This window comes from Octodon degus, unplaced genomic scaffold (genome assembly GCF_000260255.1).
Source record: "Octodon degus isolate 3935 unplaced genomic scaffold, OctDeg1.0 scaffold00034, whole genome shotgun sequence".
Lineage (NCBI taxonomy): Eukaryota > Metazoa > Chordata > Mammalia > Rodentia > Octodontidae > Octodon > Octodon degus.
In genome coordinates this window covers 1,137,045-1,159,304 of record NW_004524610.1, presented here as the reverse complement: position 1 = coordinate 1,159,304, position 22,260 = coordinate 1,137,045, and the positions used below count along the sequence as shown (strand labels likewise).

At 49.7% G+C, this 22,260-nt stretch overlaps 1 protein-coding gene and 1 pseudogene across 1 annotated transcript; one reads left to right on the top strand and one right to left on the bottom strand.

Moving 5' to 3' along the window:
• The window catches only part of LOC101560978, a 78,701-nt pseudogene extending 63,410 nt beyond the window's left edge, over window positions 1-15,291 (top strand).
• Window positions 15,292-16,060: 769 nt separating this feature from the next.
• On the bottom strand, window positions 16,061-16,694 carry LOC101560185 (60S ribosomal protein L19). The gene has a single exon (XM_004630225.2). It carries the CDS (start codon window positions 16,664-16,666, stop codon window positions 16,076-16,078), a length of 591 nt encoding a protein of 196 aa, XP_004630282.1. The 5' UTR covers window positions 16,667-16,694; the 3' UTR covers window positions 16,061-16,075.
• Between the last annotated feature and the right edge of the window lie 5,566 nt (window positions 16,695-22,260).

Sequence of the window (22,260 nt, the reverse complement as noted above, 5' to 3'; positions counted from 1 at the left end):
CAGCAATTAACCACTAAGAAGAATATATGCAGCGTATTATTTGTTGAAACTGCACTTCCGATTGGATTTGAAACTGTCTCATTGCTATCTGTTTATCAATAAAACTTTGAAAAAACAAAAATAATATCATAATGAAAAATAATATTATTTCAATTTTTGAACAAGTAGTACTCATTCTAATTGAAATAATAAGGCTCCTTTACTCAGAAAAGAAATATAAATTTTATTTCATGAGTTATTATGAAAGTATATTTCATAAAGAAGTATAAAGAGGAAGCACACTTCTTCTTTACTGTATAATGCTGGTGTTCAAAAAATGAAGGTACTGCCTGAATTATATGTTCCACATTAAATGTATATGATATAACATACATTGCATTCAATTTTTAATTTTATTAAACTGCTTCTGCATTAAAAAAAAAAAAAAAAGAAGGACAGAACACACATGTAGGGAGTCAGAGATGGGAATTAATTAGTGAAAACCCACAGCCCCTGACTGCAGGAAAAAGGGCTTTTATGGAGTTAAAAATGAAACCAAACCACTCCCTGCATCTCAAAGAAAAAGAAAGAAAAGAGAGGACGACTCTTCCTGAGAATCCCACCTTGGCACCCTCGTCGTTGGTTGCCACAGGTGCTGCCAACACCATCCGCTTCACTCCCTGCTCCCGATGTATCTGCTCCCAGCCAACTGAACTGGTTCCAGCCAGCTATTACCTGCTTTTGGCCACAGAGCTCCCTTCCCCCTGCCACCAAACCTTCTGCTTCAGAGCTATACCTAACCTGGTCAGATGTCATCTGACACCCACCTGAGATGACAGTCAGCCATTCTCTCAGAGTTCCACATTTTGACTAAAGAAAAATTGGATTGTCACCCTGATGAATGTGTTACCTTGGCCACTTCCAAAGGTTGCCCTGCCTAGAAACCTAAAGTCTGTCAACCACTTCACAAAGTCATGAAAAAGGGGTGTCTTGGTTGCTTTTTACTCATTGCTGGGACAAATACCCGACATTCAAAATGAAGGAAGGAAAGGTTTATTTAGCTCACAGTTGTGGAGGGTTCAGTCCATATTCCACTGGCTCCCAGGCAAACAACAGCAGTTCTTGTGTCAGATAACAATGAAGAGCAGAGAAGGAGCAGCTGCTGTGGCTTCCATCCAGCCTCTCTCTTCCTTCTACACTGACTGCAAAGCCGGCACTCCATGGCGAAGACTGTAGCTCCTCCAAAGTGGCACAGCTATGAAGATCAAGCTCCTCCGAAGACTGGGACTTCTCCATGGAAGTGGGGTGGGGCAGCCTGTCACACCCTAGGATGGACCCAATCACAACCCAGGGTGGGCCCTCCACAGCCCAGAACTGCTAGGAGCAAATAACCAAGTTGACACAATGTATCAACCACTACAAAGGGGACCAGGGACAGAAAGATAGCTCAGTGGCATAAGCACCTGCCTGGCAAGCTCAAGGTCCTGGGTTCAATCCCCCATTCAAAAAAAGGGGAGGGGGAAGGAAAGCCCATCAACCACTGTTACCCAGAAACTTGGTAAAAGAAAAGTACCTGATGTCATAGGAAAATCCATTCTGGGCTGGGGAGATAGCTCAGTAGAATAAGTGCTTCCCTGGAAGCGCAAGGGCCTGAGTTCAATCCCTGGTTCCATAAAAAAAAAAAAAGAAAGAAAGAAAGAAAAGAAAATCCATTCAGATGGACAACCATGCCCTCTGACTATGAGTCATAAGGGCTATGGATACAAACATAAATGCCCTCATCTACGAGATGTAAAGAAAGCTGACTACCCAGGCCCACCTCAACCTGAGCCTTTCCTTGTCCTGTCGGAGGTGAACGGGTAGGACAGACCAAGCTCTACCAACCTGGGCCCCTGAGAGACCACAGCGATTGCAAAAGTTGGAGGCAAACCTGCAACTTTCCTGGAATGCAAACAAAAGCTCAGCCCTCAAAAGTCCCCTCTGTCAAAAAGTTACCATCACCAGGGCAACTGGGATTCCTGCCTCTTGCCCCTTGTCAGGCAGACTTGCAGCCTGGGAGGGCAACTCCCCAAACATGAATTCCTGAATAAGCCAGTCTCCTTGCTGCTTCTGGAAACACCTCCTCTTCAGGTTAAAAGCAATCATCTCCTGCCAGCAAGCCGGTCAGCCTTGCTCCCATTTACCTGTGCACTCCCAACTCTGACTGTCCCTCGAGAGAAAGATGATGCCTGCATCAGCCTGAGACAGAGAGCTGCAGTCCGGAAGTTCTGAAAACTCCTCCGGGGCAAAGCGCAAAGACCCACCTCCAGCCTGAGCACAGCCGTGCCCCAGCCGCACCCCAGCTGCCTCCAGCAGTTTGGGATCCTGGTGAACTAACTGTTAATCACCTCAGAGCACTCCTCTCCTCCTGGAAAGGGCCCTCTGGGGATTACTGAGCAGCGCAAGGCCTCCGAGCCACGGACAGGGCAGCCATCACCTTGCACTCTGCAATCCCTGGCCCGCACACCATTTCTGATCTGTTCTAGACTTAAGAGATGCCTCCCTCTGCTGGTGAGTCGCTCCCACGAGGCACTTCACCTGGGCAGATCCTGAGGCAAAAGGCCGGCTGCCTGGGACTCAGCGGCCACGCAGGGCTAAGAACCCTCCCACGAGGGGGGCTCTGAAGACAGACTTGGCCAAGCTCCCAGCACCTTCTCTCTGAGAGAGCCTCTGTCTCTGTCCCTTCCAGCCCGTTACAGTGCTCCGAGCAAACAGAACAGACTGTCAAAGTGCTACAGCACACCTCTCCTGCCTGTGAGCTCAGTTCAAGGTCTCTGCGCTGCCAATCCACCCCATGTTCTCCACAGACATCGCCTCAGGCCCCTGCCCACCACAGCCTGCCTGGACCTGCCTGGACCTGAAGAAGGCCTCCTGCCTTCTGGGGGCTCCTGTCAGCCAGCCCTTCTTCGCCTTTAAGTAGAAAGACCCCAGCCAACTGGCCTTACTCAATCTCTCAGAGTTTCAAACCCTTGTCTGTCCAGTTTCCCACCCGACTGATGACACCTAAGCTGTTTTCCAAAAGGACACAAAATCTCTGTGGCAATATGTGGCAGAAACTGCTTCCAAGACAACTTCCCAAATTCTTGGAGCTGCTGGCTTCTAGAGACTCTGGCTCCTCGAGCTCCCTCAGACTGTCAGCCCCTAGGAGCACCCAGTGCTGTCTGTGCAAATGCTTGCATCCAGTCACTAAGTGCTGCCTCCTCTTCACCCTCAAACTCTGACAGTCACTGTTCTTCTGATCGAGAAAGCTGACAAGCTCACCTTCAGCTGAGACCTAACTGTCCAAGTGCCACATGCTGTCCTGGGACTCCGGAATAACTGTGGAGTACACTCCCAGCAGCTGCCGAGTACGCCTTGTTCATGGATAAGTGGCTCTGTTAGGAATGGAGCCTAGCAGGCTAGGTACCCTGCTCACCGTGGACAAAGTCATCTTGGCCAAAGCTCTCCTGCTTCTGCTCCTCACTGCCGTTTGGAAACCTCCTGCCAGTGATGCCTCGCCTGCATTCCTAGGCCTCCCCGGGGTCCACCTGACTGAAGCACGACCCCAGCCAGAAAACTTACCTGGCATTCCCAGAGGATCCGAGCCAGCCGGCCCCGCTGCCACAGAGCTGGCATCCCCGCCTGCAGCCAGCTCAGGCTTCAGCGTCTGTGCCCCTGGCCCTAGCTTCCAAGGCAATAAAATTTGGCAGGGTTCTGCTGTGAAAAATCATGCCTAGATATGGCCAACCTTCACTACTGATAGCAACAATGGGCCTTCATTTGTAGCAGAGATAACTCAAAACTTGCAGAACTATATAATATATAGGCCAAAAAGCTCTAAAAAATTAAAGGAAATAAAACATAACCCTACAGAAACAACTTGCAATTAGCTCCACAAAATTTAGCTAAAAGATCAGCTATGCTTAGGGCCTGCCAGATAACGCAGTGGATTAAAGCACCTGCTTAGGCATACTCAGGGCCTGGGGACTCGATCCCCTGGCCTGCTGTGCCAGCCCTGCCCCAGGGCGCACTGAGATGGCCATTGAGACTGGGAATGGTGGCACGTGCCTGTAATCCCAGCACTTGGGAGGTTGAAAACCAAAAAAATCACCACCACTCTTATCTGCATAGTGAGACCCTGTAGACCCTGTCCTAAATACGTTTTTTAAAATCAGCTATACCTGTAAATACTCCTGCACACACAGATAATCCAGGTGCACATTAACTACCTCTACAAGTTTCAGAAATCCAGCTTGAGATCCACCTCAATCAGGGCCAAATCTGCCCCCACTGTGTGTTCTGCATGCTCGGGCCTCCGAGCCAGCCCTCGGACCTCTGAAGCCAGCGTGGCTCCAGCAACTGTGTCACTGGTCCTGACCCTCCCATGTAAAACTACACAGACAGGTTGGTGCGCATCTGTACCCACGCAGGCCGGCCGAGGCCTTCCTCACCCAAGCTAAGGGGGCAACAAAAGTCTGCAGGTCCTGCTGTGGAGACGCAGAGCTAGATATGGCCTGCCCTTGATCACTGGAGGCCTGCATTTGCAAATAAATACAGATCACAACTAGCTCCACACAAACTTAGCTAAAAGATCAGCTCTGCCTGTAAACACTCCTGCTCACACAGGTAATCCAGGTGCACATCAGCTACCTCTACAAGTGTCAGAAATCCAGCTTGAGATCCACCGTTCCAGAGCTCTGGCCAAGTTACCTGGACCAGGCAGCTCTCTCCGAAGAGACAACGCACTCAGCACGGCCCTGCTCCGGTCACTCCGGACGCTGACCAGTGCATGCGCGGCCGAAGCCTGAGGACCCGTCCAGGGGACTGCTCCGTAGCTCAGCGCATCGTCGCCCTTGATGCTTGTGCCTTTTCAGGCTGCTTACCCCAGTCCTTGCTTTGCCTTAGCTCTATGGGCGATTGCCCCACGAGAGCAGAAAACAACCAGCGAGGCGGTACAGACGATAAAGGCGTGTGCAGGGCACAGCGGACACCCTCCTAAATGAGATGAACTCCTTTGCTCCCTAGCCAGAGTCAGCTTAGGGAGAGACCCTGCACTAAGGGAAACACCCACAAGCTCCTGGTGGGAATTGCCAGGCCCGGAGTCCTCGGCTAGGGCCCATCCGGGACCGCTGACAGCCCCAGCGCTCCTGCTTCCTGTTGGCTTCGCCTCAGAAGACCACATAGCACATGCAGCAAAGCTTTCCTGGGGAAACCAAGCGCGGGGGGAGGGGGTGGCAGAAGACGCACCCCAGCCGGGACACTCAGAGCGCTCGCTGCCCGGGAGCAGGTCCTGTTGCGGTTCCTGTTACTTTGTCTCCCAGAAATGGCTGGTCACAAAGCTCTATGAAAGTTAAGAAATGACACATAACCCTCCAGAAACAACTTGTAAGGAACGCCACAAAAGCTGGTCGCCATGATGCAAGACTGTAAGAACCGGTCCCCAGCTGACAGGCTGCTCTGCCTCTGCACTTCCTGCTACACCCTCAGCCCCCTGAGATCAGGGCCTGGCACTCGGAGAACGACTTCAGCCAGTGGCCAAACTAGCTCTGCCTCCAACGCGCGGTGTCACTTTAGTGTTTCACTTGCGGCTGCCTCGGGAGCGTGAACCAGTCATTAACTTCAGTTAGCTTTTGAAAAGCTCAAGAACATATTACAGAGGGAAAGACACATAACGAAAAGCCCTGAGTGCTTGCCTTCAGTTGATGAGAGCACACACGTGTCCCGCTGGTGAGGCGGCGTCACGCTGTGTCGCCGACAATCTGGTCGTATCTAGTGTGAAAGTCATCATACTAGCACACTCACCTTCCTCATCGTGGAGAATTACGTTCAGGTTATTTCTATTGCAAGGGCAGTAAATACAAAACAGAGAGCAGCAACACACAGCACAAAGCTAAGGCACCAACCTCGACCTTCTTGTTCCCAGGCGGCTATTATTTCACTCGGTGGCAAATGCTATAGAATGGATTATTAACTTTAAATGTAGACCGTAGGAAAACATGACTTAGCTGACTCACTGGTATAGGAAGTAAACATCAGATTCCCTTTCAATGTCTTGTTTCAAGTTTTGTCCTGAATACTTGAAAGTCATATGAAGGATTTTAATGTCAATCATCTTGTTCTCTAAGGAACTGGAAAGTCAATCTTCGGATTTTCACTTCTGTCCCATTACAAAATACAGATTAAAGTGGTGGGCAAGGAATTGAAAAATATATTTCATGAGCTGGCACCAGACATCTCAAACTTCGGTGAATAAACAGACTAGACATCTGTATCAAATGATGCTGAACACTTGCTTGGTGCACCCTGACTGCTGTTCACATGGGAACAGCGCCTCCTGCTGACGATCTTTGGAACTCCACCTTCAACCCTAAGCAGGGGCGCAGCCTTCCAGGAAGACTGAAGTTTTTTTTCCATTTAAATTTTTGAAAACAGGTTCCAGGGCCTGCAAGGAGTTACGCCAGCGTCTACACAGCCAGACGTGGCCTACACAGCAGCTGTTCTAGAAAGGAAGGCTTTCGCTGTGAAAAGGGTGCTAAGGCGCCTGCACCTAGCTGGTCCCAGAGAGCCCGCCAACTTTGCAGCAAGCGTGGAAGAGGTGCGGCTGGCAGCCGCGGATCGCTGTCCGCTGGAGGGCCATCTTTGGAGTCCTCCTGTGCTGACCAAACAGGTAACAACAGAGCGAGGCCATGACAGCCAGTGTTTGTCAGCGCTCTTAAGTGTGGCCTGTTTCTGTTCCCATTGCCACAAGAGGACTGGACACACAAGCAGCTGAGTGACCCCCACATCGAGGAGCTGGGGGCCAGGAACCCGCTGGTCAGAGTCTCTGCACAAACTCTGCCCGCAGGCTCATCCACCAGTCCTCCACCCAGCACTGCCTCCTCACAGGTCTCTTGTCAGCACTCCCTGGGGACACAACCTACACCGGCGCCCTCACTGAGGAAGAGCCAGAAGCTTCCAGTATTTTCTTTCCAGAAAACAACACACTCCACGGCATGGAAGCGGCTGCCATCAGGAAAATAATGACAGGACAATGTGCTAGTAACTTTGCAGGGCTCCAGCCCATTGTCCAGGCGCGTGACACCCCCACGTGGTGGCCACCCACGCTGCACCCCGGGCAGATGGCCCCTCCATCCAGTCCCGTGGGCCTTCCCATGGCCCCCGTGGCCCTGGCCTCCTCCCTCGAGGTGGAGTTGACAAGGGAAAAGAGAGTTGGGCGCGCGGCTCTCCACCTCTGCAGGGGCCTCGCCCACTCACCGGCCACATGGTTTCAGGCTTACTTGTGTCCCGGAAACTCGGAGAAGCCCAGGCCCAGGTCACGCCCAACAGCAGCGCTGCAGCTCTTACCTTCTGCCCCACCTGGCTCTAAATCGCAGCGCCATCCCACCTGCATCTTTCTTTCTGCTTTTCTGTGTACCCAGGACAGCTGAGTCCTGGGAGGCCCAAGCCAGAGCTCTCCAGGGTACTCGTGGAGTAAGGCATCCTCTGTTGCGTCCCTGTAGGCTTATTTTCCCTGCAGCAGGAGGCATACGCTGGTTCCAGCTTCCCCTTGGCTCTCTGCCCCCTACACTAAAAGAACCTGGCCCAGCCCAGTGGGAGGTCCCTAGAAGCCCTCACACTGTCCCCAAAGGTGGAAAAAGCCCCTCGTGTCCTCACATTGTCAGGTCAGCATGGAAGCCACTCTCTCAACATGGCTCTCAGTGTCCAACTCAGCCTCTTTGAAAGAGCTGGACTAGAACTCCAAGAGCCCTCAGCACCCCCATGCGCCACCACCTTCGGCCTCAGTGGGATCACAGCTCTGCAGCTCTGCCAGACGCTGTTCATCTTGACCCACCTGAGCCACCTGTCCCAAACATGAGGAAGTCACTGCTCTGTAGGGCATATGTGGTGAGTGGCAGACAGCCTTGGTTTAGGTTCCCACTGAGTTGTCCAAAACAGATGCTAAGGCAGTTTGGCACACAAGGAATTACCAAGGATCGATACTAGAAGGAGAAGTTCTGGGTGGAAGGAGACATCTGCCACGCACGTACAGCGAAGCCACAGCTGAGCCCACCAGGAGTGGGAGTGAATACTGCCCATCAGAGGTGGCGTGTGTCCAACCACAATGTCCAGGCCTTTGCCTCCCCACCCTACCCCGTCAAGTCAGGCCCCTGAGGGAGTCCCACACTGAAGCAGCAGCAGGAGGGTCTCTGAACAGCAGGGCGACAAGTCCTCCCCTGGAAGGGGTCAGGACACACCTGTGCTCAGCACACTCCACTCCTTAAGCAGACCAGTTCCTTCTCTGTCTGTTCAGGATGCAAGGAAGACATCAAAAGTGCCCACGAGCTCCACAGGTCAGAAAGCTTTGTGAGAGATGGAGAATGTCCCCAGTGAGATAGCCATTTCGGGAAGCAACAGAGAGAGGGCAGAGAATCCACCCCAAGTGCCATAAAGCACTAAGCTAGTTCCTGTCGTGAGGAATGGAAGAGCTTCGGCAATTAGCTGGCACCAAGCACGCCTCTCTGCCTCTCCCCTCCTGCTGGGGAGGAGCTCAAAGAGCTCATGCTCCAAACGGAAGCAAGAGGAGGACATGGCAACCACAGGGAAGATAACGGTAAAATGCAGCTGTCTCCTACATTCTCAGAATAGTTCTTGTTTGATTTTAGTTGTGTGTTTACAGAAACTGACTGAATGATAGAGCCAAATTGTTTAACACCTATGCTTAATTCCAAGACAAATTGACACAGGTGCTGAAGGGGCATTAGGCAGCTCTCGAGTACTGGTTTCTAAGGACAACAAGGAAAAGAGTAAGATCTCACCAGGACAGCAGCAAAGCCGGCTGAGGCACTGGTTTAATCACAAGGCCAGCGCCCAATCTGAGTGCCAGATGGGGCTCAAGCACATTAAGGAAGCAGCTCGGGTCCCCGCAATGCTGGCTCAGCGAGAGTCACAAGACCCCCAAACTCTATCCTTCCATATGCTCAGTGAGTTCCCCAGCTGTGAACAGGGAAACAAGTAAACTGTTAGCGCTTCATCCTAAGCTATTTGTGGAAAACCAAAGGAGTAGGTGCTGCTGAGGGAGCAGGTGGCTTTAGTAAAATATTTTCCCGGCTGTTTAACTTATGCAAATTTTTGAACTGAAAAGCAACATGAATGCAAATTAAGGCTTCAGCTCAGGGTTCACCAAAACTGCTGGGTATGATGAATGAGGCTTTCAAAGCCTCCTGAGCCCGTGGAAATTCTACCAGGGCACATGCGCCATGCTTAAAAGTTCTCTAATCAAAAAGCTGTGTAGTGCACTATGAGGAAAATCCTATAGCTTTAAAAACCAAAAGTATTCTAGACACTTGCACACAACCTTCAAACCACGAGGAACCGTTGCAGACTTTGTGAGTCGCTGTTGGCTAAAATCCTAGCAGCCTGTTTCCACCTGGTGATTCTGTGCAACAAGCATTTGGTCTCCATTAAGGCATTTTTTGAAAGATCTGATCTGAGGTCAAATCATAAAGGCATCCAGGAAAAGTGAACTATCGAGGAGTTTCACATAAAGAGCAACAAAATGATGTGAAGCCATTTATTCTGGAGCTAAGGTGCTCTGACTCCTTTTGGACCACAAGGCCAGGTTTGACAGACATTACTGGCTGCCGCCAGAAGAACACCCTGGAGTTGGTGAAGCTACATGACAGGATCCAGCCAATGAAATGTGAATAAGAAGGACCAGTGTCATTTTTATGCTAAAATGACAGAAAGACTATTACTACACCTATCAGTTACTTTCCCCAGTTCTCACAGGGCAAAGCTTAAATCCTGAAGCACAGGCCCAGCCCCTTGGGCAGGATGCAGCAAACCGTGGCTCCTAGCAGCCTGAGTGCCCTGCCCCAGGGGCATCGCTCCTACATGGGCTTTGCTCACTGTCTTCAGCTTCCTCAGCTTATGAGCTGGGTTTCTGGCATCTCCAACTTCCTGGGACACCCGTGGCCCCTTTGGCTTTGCACTCACAGCTCTGGGCACACTTTCTCCAGAGTGCATGTGCACCTGGCACCAGCCGCACGGCCCGTGGAGTCCTGTTCCCAGCTGAAGGCTCCCAAGCCTGGCCTCTACTGTCCACACTTCTATCTGCATTCTGGTCTTTGGTTCTCCAAACAGCACTACCCATCAAGCTCAGCTTGCAGGATTCTAGGGCTTCTCAAGCCTTCTGAAATCTACGTGGAGGCTTCCCTGACCCCACAGCTCTTGTATTCTCTGTCCCTGTACAAACAGCACCATGTGGGCAATGCCAAAATTGGCCCCTAGCTTGGGTAAGAGCCGGGCCCCCTGGACCATGGATGCAGAAGCTCGTGCATGTCTGGACGGCTGAGAGCTGTTAACTGAATCCTGGGCACAGATTCTCTAGGCTCCCCATCTCAAGCAGGGTCCCCTGGGGCTTTCTTCTCAAAGAAAAATCTCTTACTTTTTCATCTTGGAGTCTGCCAAGGTGGGGTCTTGGGGACTTGAGATGCTTTGAGGAGTCTTTTCTGCTGTCCTAACTCAAAGTGCACAACTTCTTTCTTAATGCTAATCCTGTCAACAACCACGATCTCCTATGCCCTAGTTTTGCAGGTGCTTCCTTTCTGGTGAAAATGAAAATGTTTGAAACGAACTTTTTGTTCCTGTTTCTTATTATAAACCCAGCTGAAAGTCAACAGAAGTGCCATGCCACAGCCTATATGTGCACAGCACCACATACACAGACAGTGGCTCCAATGTTTTAACCCTTATTTCCGAAATTTGGAGGACAGACCACTCTCTCTTGAAATGAGAACAATCAAATAACCAGGAACATGCAGGCATTTCTTTTTCTGGGCATTATCTGCCATGTATAAGCATTTGTGACCCCCTAAAATTTTTTCTCCAAGGATGTGAAAAGAAAGCCCTACTGAATGGCGTCAGAACCCTCATGAAAGGAGCCCCAAGAGGCTCCTTCTGACTCTGCAGTAAGAGACCACAGTGAGAAGGGGCCCACCTATGAGCCAGGAAGAGACCACACTGGACGCCTGGACCTTAGGCCACGTGTGAGCGTGTCGGCCCTTGCACGGTGCTTGGCTGCCTCCAGACAGAGGCAACGTGGCAGAAGGGTCTGGTGGAGGAAAGCTGCGCACCTTGCAGCACCCAGGAAGCAGGGCATGATGGGAGGAGGTGGGAGGGAGACAGCCCTCCAGGCCACGCCTGGGACCTCCTCCTGCCTCTTCTTACTGGCACCCCCTAACACCACTCTTCACTCCAGTTCATCTGTGAACAAATCCACCTGTGAGGACAGTGTGTCCGTCATCCACCAGGGAGGACAGCACCACATCGTCCAAGCTCCTCCCGGAAGCCACCGAGAAGGCACAAGCTTTAGAGGGCAGCTGGCCATAGACCGTCACAGATACACTCAGGAAATCAACAAGGTGTGGAGGTGAGTGGCCAATGAGCCCGTGAAAAGGTGTCCATGCTCAGTAGCCATGAATTACACAGAACAAAGCATCAGCAGAGTTATGTTAGCTTTCAGCTAGACAGATGTTTAAAAGATTATTACTCAGCAACGGAAAAGATATTGGGAAGAGTCTCTCCTTTCGTTCACTGTGCTCAAGAACATAAGTTGAAGAAAACATCCTTGAGAAAAGTTTAAATTACTTCAAAGCAATTCAACGTCTTAGAGTTATCTTTAGAAAGATAAGCAGGCAAGAATACAAGGGTCTCCGCACATAGATGTTCTTTGTGAAATTAAATTTAAAGTAGTTTTAAATGTATTTTAAATTTTTGGCTTTGATTCAGTAAAATACCATCAGTCCATCCACGTGCTAGTGTATGTCTGTTTTCAGAGATGAAGAATAGTTGGTCGTCCACAACTGTGGTTCAGCATCTGTAGGTCCAACAGAGCAAGACGGAAACTCCTGGGGGAGGGTGCTGCAGTACACACATGCAGGTTTCTCAGTCACTGTCCTCTGACGCACGCAGCGTAACAGCTACTTACATGACATTTGTACTCATTATCTAGAACATTCTACTCATTTACATAACGTGAGTAATTCAGAGGTGATATAAAGCATCAGGAGAGAGTGCGGGTCACACGACGATAGAGCAGCACCTCGTAGGAGGGACACAGGCGCCCAGAGTGCTGTGGCATTTCCTGGGGCCCAGCACCAGCCCTCCGGCCCATATCCATCTGGAACAGTGTTTCAAGCAAACATTTTAAATGACACAACAGTTGATAAAACAGTTTGTGAAGAAAGATCGCATTTACATGAGAACATTAAATATACATAAGAAACAGAAGTCTGCGCATCCACTAGTGGGACTGCCCAAGAGCTGAGTTCGGGAACCTGAGCTCTGTGCACTGGAGCACTGCCATTTCTCCTGGGGCTCATCGTCATTTCTACGGTCACAAGAAAACCCAGATACCTGCCCTCAAACTGACAGGGCTCCTTTAGAGCTTTCTAGGATGTAGCTGAAGTGATACTGTGAGAGCCTTGTGTGGACTATTACTGGGTGTAAGAACAGTTTCTAACCATCACATATGCACCCAGTCAGGCTGTCGTAGTAAAATCTCAGGGTTCTCGGTGCACCTCGTTGCTCCTGAAGCGTGCCCAAGCCATGAACACACGCAAGGCTCCTCGTGGTGGCTGGGCAGAGGCTGCTGGGGTCTTTCCTCAGAAACCTGCTTCTTCTTCGTCCTCAAGACACAGTGTAAGCTCCTGCTCCATCTGTAGGTGGTAACTTCCAAGCTTGTGTTGTCAGCCAGTGTGGAGTTGAGATTCCCGCCCCCTTCAAGTAATTAGCCATGAGGGCGAGCAAAACACATTTGTGTGTGTCAGACAGTCAGCAGATTCTACCAAGTTAAAAAAAAAAAAAAAAAAAACTGGCAACAAAACACTTTTTGAAAAAAGCCAAAGTAGACTAAAGAAACACAACCATCAGGAAAGCACTACTGAGTTCCCCCTCCCTCCGCCAGGGATTTTTTTTTGTCACCAGGAACCCCAGCAGGCTGTTGAGCTGCCCCAGCATGATTATGTAAAACAGCATCTTTCCAGACTCACAGGGGCAGCACCTGCAGTCCTCCTCGGCACCCGCTGGACACAGAGGTGGAGGGCGTCCCTTGTCTCTCGTTCCTCACAGAGTCAGCCACCTGCCATTGGTTACAGTGCAGGGCAGAGACGGATGAGAAGGACCTGCAAGCAACGTGCAGGCAGACAGTGTGAGCCACACGTGCGTGACATCGGCTTAACAGACTTTTTTTTTCCTCTCTGTACTAGGGTTTGAACCCAGGACCTTTACAATAAGCTACACCCCAGTGCATTCATTCATTCATTAGTTTAGAGACAGGGTCTTACAAGGTCACTAGGTTGGCTAGACAGGGTTTGAACTTAGGATTCTCCTGCCTCAGCCTCCCTAGCACAGGATTACTTGAGTATGCCACCATGTCAGGCTCTTAGCAAACTAGGATTGGAGGTCCCATTCAACCCAGCTACTGCCCTCCTGAGTATTTTTCCAGTCTCAGTTGCCGTCTCAGCGCACCCCGGGGGCGAGGCCAGCACAGCAGGCCCAGGGATTGAAACCCGGGCCCCTGTGCCTTCTTGCAGGAGCTTTAATCCACTGAGCTATTTGGCCAGCCCCTAGATGTGGCATTTTTGTACACTTGAGTACCACACAGCTATAAAGAAAGATAAACCTGAGAGTTTTATAGGTAAATGCATGCAACTAGCGACCACACTCACGTGAAACAAACCAGACCCGTGTGTACAAACACCATATTGTCTCCCTAGTGTAAGAAACTTGAAGAGTAAATGAAACCTAAAAGGTACAATAGGTAGCGGAGACGGGAAGGAAGCTGATCAAAAGGAAAGAACAACTAGGGTGAGGGAGAGGAGAAAGGCAGGAAGCGGGCAGGGAGGAAGGTTCTCGCACACAAGCAGTCCTGCAGCAACAGCTTTGTATTTGTAGTAATAATGTCCACCAGTTCATTAAAAGGAACAGTTAGTGCTCATATGAGCGATCAACTTTTCGTGTCTGTCTTGGAATCTGAGCAACTACTTTGAAGGTAACAATAGGCAACATAATAAGCATTGTTAACTTCTTATTGCCTCATTTTGAAATTCTGTATATTTTATTGGTTTTTTCTCTCTTTAAAATACAAAAGTATAGAGAAAAAACCACACTGCTGTTAGTGTGAGCAACACCCGTGTGCAGAACGTGCACTCCGCACGCGGGAGCGCCTTGGGGCGGCGGCTGAGCGACTGCAGCCTTCGGTCTGTATTTTCATCGCACTCCACGTAGGTTTTTAGTTCTGACGTCATCTCTTAGTAAGCAAGCACACAGTTGATGTGCAAATGCTGATGTGGAGTCTAAGCCCTTGCGACGCAGCTGCTGTCTTATTTTACTGACATCTGATCTCCCTGAGAAGGCACATTGTGCATCGCACTAGGATAGGAGGCGCCTGGCACAACGCGCCGAGGAGCGAGCTCCGCTGGGCGGCGGCGGCGGGCGGGCGGGCGCGGAGGGCCGAGCCCAGGCCTGCGGGCGCGAGCGCTGGAAGGCGACCGCCGAGCTGGAGTGCTGCTTGCTAGGGCGCTGTAGGTATTTTCAGTGGAGTTCATCCAGGAATTTAATTTCGTTTATTTTTAGACTTTGTACACCAAAACCTAGCTGATGTTGAAATTTATGCTTTTTTTTATAAACAATAAATACTAAAAATGCAACCCTTTTTTGTGACTTTTTCTTGTCAAGCCCTCATTGTTTAATATGATAAAACTTACAAAATTAAGATGAATAACTTATCAGTAGAAGTACTCTAAAGAATCAACACGGCTCGACACACCCACGTTTGTGAGCCTGTACGACAAAAGCTGCCGGTGCTCCTTAAGCCCACGGGGGGCCGGGCTGGCATCCTGGGGCGTCGGGAGGGGCCCTCCCCTGGCACCGTTGCGGCCTGCGAGCGGGCGAGCGTGTCTGCTCCTCCCGGACGCTGCCGCGGTCCTGCGGACTCGCCACTGCGCGCGGGTGTCAGGCCTCACAGGCCCCCCGCCGCCCGCGCCTCTTTTAGTCTTCAAGGGTGGCTCAAAACAACAGAAATGTATCCCTCACAGCCCTGGCAGCCAGAAGCGCGAGGTCGGGCGTCGTGGGCTTGGTTCTCTTTGCCCGGGAGACTGCCCCACGCCTCTCCCCAAGCGCTCCTGGCTGCCAGGCGCGGAGCGCTCGCGGGCTTGCGACCGCAGCTCTGCGTCCTGCCTGCGTCTTCACGAGGTCTTCTGCTTTCCGCACCTCTGCCTTTGCATCTCAGAAGGACACTCGTCCTCCGCCTGAGGGTCCCACCTACCCGCCGTAGCCTCATCTAGGAGTCTTGCCTTCCGCAATGACACCTACTGCACCCCAGGGCCATTCTGGAGCTCTAGGGGCCTGCCTTCAGAGGCCAAACTCAGCGGCTTCCACTCTGGATTGCGCGCGTCCTGTGGCCCTCACTAGGCCAGGAGGGCGAAGCACGGGCCACTGACCCGGCCTCTGGGCCACTCTAGAGTCTGCTCACCCTCCTGCAAGGGTGCCTCCCACGTGGCAAGCATGAGCTCAAAGCCAGAGCAGGTTAAACAATGGCATCCAAGCAGGCACTAGATAATCGGTCCCCATCGCGACGGTGGTACCGGCTGCTCCTGTGCCCATGATGGTCATCATATAAAATGGAAACCCAGCAATGAAATGAACTCACGTAGCACACCAGAAACAGGACGGTCATGTCGTTCACCAACGCCGGCTCCCCCGATCACAGAGAAATACTGTTGATTCTTGCTTGTATTCATTGTGAGGGAACCAAAATCATGAAGGTGTAGTATGTAAAAATATAAAGGGTAAAACTTTTTTTTTTTTTTTTATGAAAAAAGATACTATAACAAAGCCTGCCACTACTCATCTGCCTTTATCTTCTGAGACTGGTACCGAGAGTGCCATGCAGACAGCAGGAGTGCTGTCACAAAGGTGGCAGTGTTCTGTCATTGGTGCTTTTTATTTTTTTTTATTTATTTATTTTTTTTTTCCCAGAGGAAAGGCCAAGAGCTCTTTAATTTGGGACCTGTCCGTTCTCTGTACACGCAGAGCGCTACTTCTTCGTCTCTTCCTCCTTGGACAGGGTCTTGATGATCTCTTCCTTCTTGGCTTGCAGGCGCTCCTCACGGCGCTTGTGCGCTTCCTTGGTCTTCGATCTGCGAGCCTCGGCCTGGTCAGCCAGGAGCTTTTTGCGGGCCTTGTCCGCTTTCAGCTTGTGGATGTGCTCCATGAGGATCCGCTTGTTCTTGAACACATTCCCCTTCACCTTCAGGTACAGGCTGTGATACATATGCCGGTCGATCTTCTTAGATTCCCGGTATCTCCGGAGCAGCCTGCGCAGGATCCGCATTCTGCGCATCCAGGTCACCTTCTCCGGCATTCGGGCGTTGGCTGTACCCTTCCGCTTACCGATGCCCATGTGTCTGCCCTTTCGGCGAGCCAACGTGTTCTTCCGGCATCGTGCCCGAGAATGGACAGTCACAGGCTTGCGGATGATCAGCCCATCTTTGATCAACTTCCGGATCTGCTGACGGGAATTGGCATTGGCGATTTCATTGGTCTCATTGGGATCCAACCAGACCTTCTTTTTGCCACAGCGGAGGACACTGGAGGCCAGCCTCTTCTGAAGCCTGAGCATACTCATGGCTGCGGCCTTCGCAGCAAAAGGAAAGAACTCGGTGCTTTTTATTTTAAGACCAGTAGTTTATGTTGCCTCCCAGGAAGCTGACTCATTATTTTACTTTTTTACTTTAGAAGATCTAAACCTCCATGGAAGGCTCTCGGGGCCTGGTTCTGCATTTCTGCTGATGTGGTCCCTTCCTAGAGCCACTGCCGACAAGCAGGCATGGACCTGTGCTCTCGCTCCCTTACTGACACACTTACAGATCGATATTAGGCCCTGCTACGTGCCAAGCCGTGGGGACATCCTGACGACCTGCACAGGCCCTACTGAGGAGCAGGAAGGACAGCAAGCAGACGAAGAATGTGAAAATGAATCTCAGGCCTCCCACTCAGTGGTAAAAGACATGCACACCTTAACTTTCCTTCACTTCAGTGTGCTTTTTATTTCAGCCTCTGATTTTCAGAATGGCAGAAACTGTCTTGGTCCATTAGAGCCCTCCCTTTTTTAGGAAGTGGCATAGTGCATGTATCTGAGAGACAAATCTTACAAAGTGTTGAGGAGTTGATAGGAAGGGATGAGAGTGACACACTGTTCTCCAAGCCCCTTGAAGCTTCCTGTCCACTCTATCTGCTGAGCCACCTACCATTCCATAGGTGCTTGGCCCCAACCTCTGCAGTCATCTCTGAGAAATCCCCAACCCAGGGGACCTCCACATCCTCCTTTCTGCCATGTGTGACTGAGCCCCGGATTCTTGCGTGCCTCTTGGTAAAGTCTGCACCAAGCCAGGGTTTCCCCTCCATCATTGGAGTCCTTATCTCCATGTGGGGACTTTTGGCCTGCATGGCCCACACCCTCACTACGAAATTCATCAGAAATGCTTAGCAGGAAGCTTCCCATGCGGCCATTCAGGTCGATTTCCCTCTAGAATTCTGGGCTCCTCTTCCTCCTGGCCTCACAGTCCTCTCCTTGAAGCCAGCCAAGGAAGAAAGTCAGAGCTTGAAGGACTGTGAGTGATAGCCCAGATCTTGTCACCTCCCTGAGTCAGACCTAGCTCCGGCCTCCTAGAATGGCCCAGAAGTCTGACAGTGTCACCTGCTGTGTGTCCAAGAGGAAGAAACAAGACTGTGGTGTGCTGTGGAAGATGCCACAGGCAGCCCCTTGTGTCTCCGGACTGCGAGTTCAATGGGAAGGACTTTCTGCCTTCTCCTGAGGCCAGGAACACAGAGGCCAAAAGTCAAGAGAAGAAGCCTTTGCTTCTGCCCTCCGCTGCTGCCCTGTGAGGCATGAGCCTGGCAGCCCCGAGGCCCTGAAGTTACCCACTGTGCGCCTCCTCACGGGGCGCCCACACCATCCAGCCTTCAAGAACATCAGGAAGAGAACTGAGACTGGCCAGACGGGCCAGAGCGGGGGCTAGAAGGCCGAGGGCTGGGTGTGTTTGGGCCAAGAGAACAACAGGGTTTGTGGAAAACAGTTGAATGGGGAGGCGGGGGACACAGCAGAGTGAAGACGTGTCCACGCGCCAGCCCCACAGGGAGCGTGATCGTATGCAGCAAACACCGACAGACATTTCAAGTGTTAGAAACAAGCTGAGCCATGTGTGCCCCGCCTAGGATTCCCGCCCTTCACTGAGGTAAGCAGACACTAAATTAATGCTCAGCTGTTCTTTCCTCACGAGCACCCCGACTCCAGACATGCCTGGTGGGGGGAGGCTGCACCCTATTCCTGGGGTTGGTCCTTTTCAAAGCACAAAATGAAAACCAGTGATGGGCCCAGCGCCCCTGGGCTTGTGTGGCCCTGCCTGCCGGCTGCCAGTGTGAGGACCTCCTGCACGGCGCAGTCCAGCTACCATGGCTGAGCTTTACACGGCGCGCTCACGAGCCGATGCTCCTACCTCAGCGTGGTCGCTGCACAGCCGCTAGCAGCCGCCTGCCCTGCCCTGCTCTCTCCGGTGTGCAGGTCCTGACCAGGTGAGCAGAAAAGCTCATCCAGAACAGACACAGTTAGCCTGGGTCGCAGAAGGAACAAACATCTACTGAGGCCACAGGAATGGAAAGATGTGTGGGGTGGGGACAAGGAGAGGGGAGCGAAGGAGCTCGGACAGTGAGCCGTTCTGGTCTGTGCTGAGGGCGCTGGCCGTCGCACAGCTTGATTTTACAAATTACGAGCGAACACATCTGCAGAATACAAAAACGAGAGGAGAGAGAGGACAGACAGGAGAGCTGCTCTGAAGACACCAAGATCGGGGCACTTGTGTTCCACCTGGAAGTCGTTTTCTCTGGTCAGGAACAGGGACAGCACGGGTCTGAAGCATGGTGACACTGGCCCCAGGAGTCAGGCCTGGTGTGCAGCAGTAACGTGACCAAGACCAGCATCCACACCAGGGTGTCAGTTCCAACTACGCCACTTGCCATATACTGCAAATATCATCCATGTGGGACATGCTCTACAATAGCAGCAGGAAGCTGGGCATGGTACACACCTGTCAATGCCAGCACTCAGGAGGCTGAGACAGGAAAATCACCACAAGCTGAAGGCCAGTCTGGGCTACATAGCAAGACCCTGTCTCAAGAAACAAAAAACCAAAGGATAACAAGAGGAAAGGCTGAGAACAGAATCCTGAAAAGGATTCATGTTTATTAAAGCATGGAAGAAAAGGGGGAAGAGGAGGAGGAGGGGAAGAAAGCTCTGGATGACCAGAAAGCCTGGCCAGAGAGACAAGGTCCCTCCAGGAAGTGAAGCCCAGGCACCCACCCACATCTAGGGGAGAAGCACACAAAGGGAACATCACATTAACCTCTGAGAGATAGAGCAATGAGCCCAGGACTAACACAGTGACAGGAAGGGACAGAGAAAAGCAAGGGAAAGAGGCCTGAGGACACAGGGGCAAGTGCAAAACTTCCAGAGCCCATCTGCGATCTGCATAAGTACTCAGAGAGAGGACAGGCAAGGGCAGGCACTGCAGGGAGGCCTTGAGGGTGTCAGAGGCTGGCCCCGGCTCTGGAAGGTCAGGAGCACGACTGCAGGGAGTGGGGGTTGGGGGCAGGAGGCAGACAGAAGGCAGCCATGAGCACCTGTGTTCAGCATAGGGCCAGTGTCTTGTGATTCTCAGGTGCCTGCATTTGAAACATAAAGTAACTGCTTGATCTGGTTTAGGAAGAAGTAAAGCCATGCTGTTATGTTGAGCTGTAGGGGACTCAGGTCAACAACTTCTGACATTGCCAGTGAAGCTGAAGACCCAATACTAGTATGGAGTACTGGACTCTTTTGGAATATTTTCCTGAGTTAACACACCTATAATATTCAAATGACGGAACTAAACAAAAAAGGGGATACAGATGAATGTCCATTTTGTATCTGTGTATTCAAAATGGTTAGGATAGATATATAGTTACATTCCCTTAATGAATAGAGGGATCTGTTCTAATGGTGTTTGTAAATAGGATATCATGTCCGCATCTTGTACAGCAATTAACAACTGGGAAGAATGTATGAAATGTGTTAATTATTGAAATTGTCCTACCAATTTGATTTGAAACTGTCTCATAGCTATTTGTTTATCAATAAAATTATGGGGGAAAAAAACACATCGAGACATTTAATAGTCAAGATCCAAGAAATTCAGAACAAGAATAATATACTGAAAGCCGCTAGAGAAAAGAAGCAGATCACATTCAAAGGGAAACCCATCAGAATTACAGCTGACTACTCTTCACAAACCATGAAGGCAAGAAGAGCATGGAGCAGAGTACTTCAAGTCCTCTATGAAAACAAATTCCAGCCCAGACTACTACACCTTGCAAAACTCTCTTTCAAATTTGGTGGAGAAGTGAAATACTTTCGTGACAAAGAACAGCTAAAGAGTTTCATGATAACAAAGCAAACCCTACATAGGCTACTGAAAGATGTTCTAGAGAGGGATCAAAATGATTAGAACTCCACGAATGAGATCAGAAGCAACCAACTAAGCAGGGCAAGCAATTAAACACAGGAGAAAAAGGAGTAAATGACAACAGGTAAATAACATGACAATCGTAAGTCAATGCATCTCAATTCTAACCATCAATGTAAATGGACTCAATTCACCAATTCAGAGAAATAGACTGGCACAGTGAATTAGGAAACAAAATCCAACAATATGCTATATACAAGAAACACATTTAACTCATAAACACATTCATAGACTGAAAGTCAAAGGATGGAACACAATACTACATTCCCCAGCACCTCAGAAAAAAGCAGGGGTAGCAATCCTATTCTGAGACAGTCTCAACTTCAAACCAACAATGATCAAGCAAAATAAAGAAGGCCTCTATATACTGGTTAGGGGAGAAATTCAAGAGGAAGAGGTAACACTCACAAATATGTATGCAACAAACATGGGAGCACCCAACTATATAAAGCAAATCTTAATGGACATGAAAAATCTAATATCCAATACCACAATCTTAACAGGAGACCTTAACACCCCCTTATCCCCAAAAGATAGATCAACCACACAAAAACTTAGCAAAGAAATAACAGAACTGAACCAGAGCTTGAAACATATGGACTTCGTGGACATATACAGAGTGTTCCACCCAAACACACCTGAATACAAATTTTTCTCAGGTGCACATGGGTCATTTTCTACAATAGACCACATACTGGTCCATAGGTCATGCTTAAGGATATGTAAGAAAACACAAATTATCCCATGCACATTATCTGACCACAGTGCAATGAAACTAGAAATAAATAACAAAAGAAACCAGAACAATACCCCTAAATACATGGAAATTAAATGACACCGTACTCAGCAATCAATGGGTCACAGATGAAATTAAACAAGAAATTCAACAATATCTACAATTCAATGAAAATTCAAGCACAACTTATCGGAATTTATGGGATAAGAGGAAAGCAGTTCTCAGAGGGAAATTCATGGCTGTGAACTCACACATTAGGAAAACAGAACGGTAATAAATCAATACCCTAATGCTGCACCTTCAACAACTTGAAAAGATAGAGCAAACCAAACCCAGAGCCCAAAGATGGGAGGAAATCATAAAGATTAGAGCAGAAATTAATTCAATTGAGATGAAGAAAACATTTCAAATAATTAAAAAAGCAAAAAGCTGGTTCTTTGAAAGATTAAAGAAAATCGATAAGCCCCTAGCTAACCTCATCAAAAAGAGGAAAGAAAAAATTCAAATACAGGCAATAAGGAATGAAAAGGGTGTAATTACCACAGATCCAGTAGAAATTCAGAAGATTATCAATAGCTATTTTCAGAATCTTACTCTCACAGAATAGAAGACACAGAAGGAATGGACAGATTCCTAGAAAGGCACAAATTACCACAACTGAATCGACAAGATATAACCACTCTCAATAGCCCAATACCACGCAATGAAATATGAGATGTAATTAAAAACCTACCGAAAAGAAAAATCCAGGTTCAGATGGATTCACAGCTGAATTCTACAAGAAGTTTATAGAAGATGTAGTCCCAATACCCTTCAAACTCTTCCATGAAATTGAAGAGGAAACAATGCTCCCAAAATCATTCCTGGAGGTAAGTATTATATGACAACAAAACCAGAGAAAGATGCAACTAAGAAAGAGAACTACAGGCC

Excerpts from the sequence above, each read along its gene's own strand:
- LOC101560185 (XM_004630225.2), bottom strand. The coding sequence starts at position 16,666 with ATGAGTATGCTCAGGCTTCAGAAGAGGCTGGCCTCCAGTGTCCTCCGC.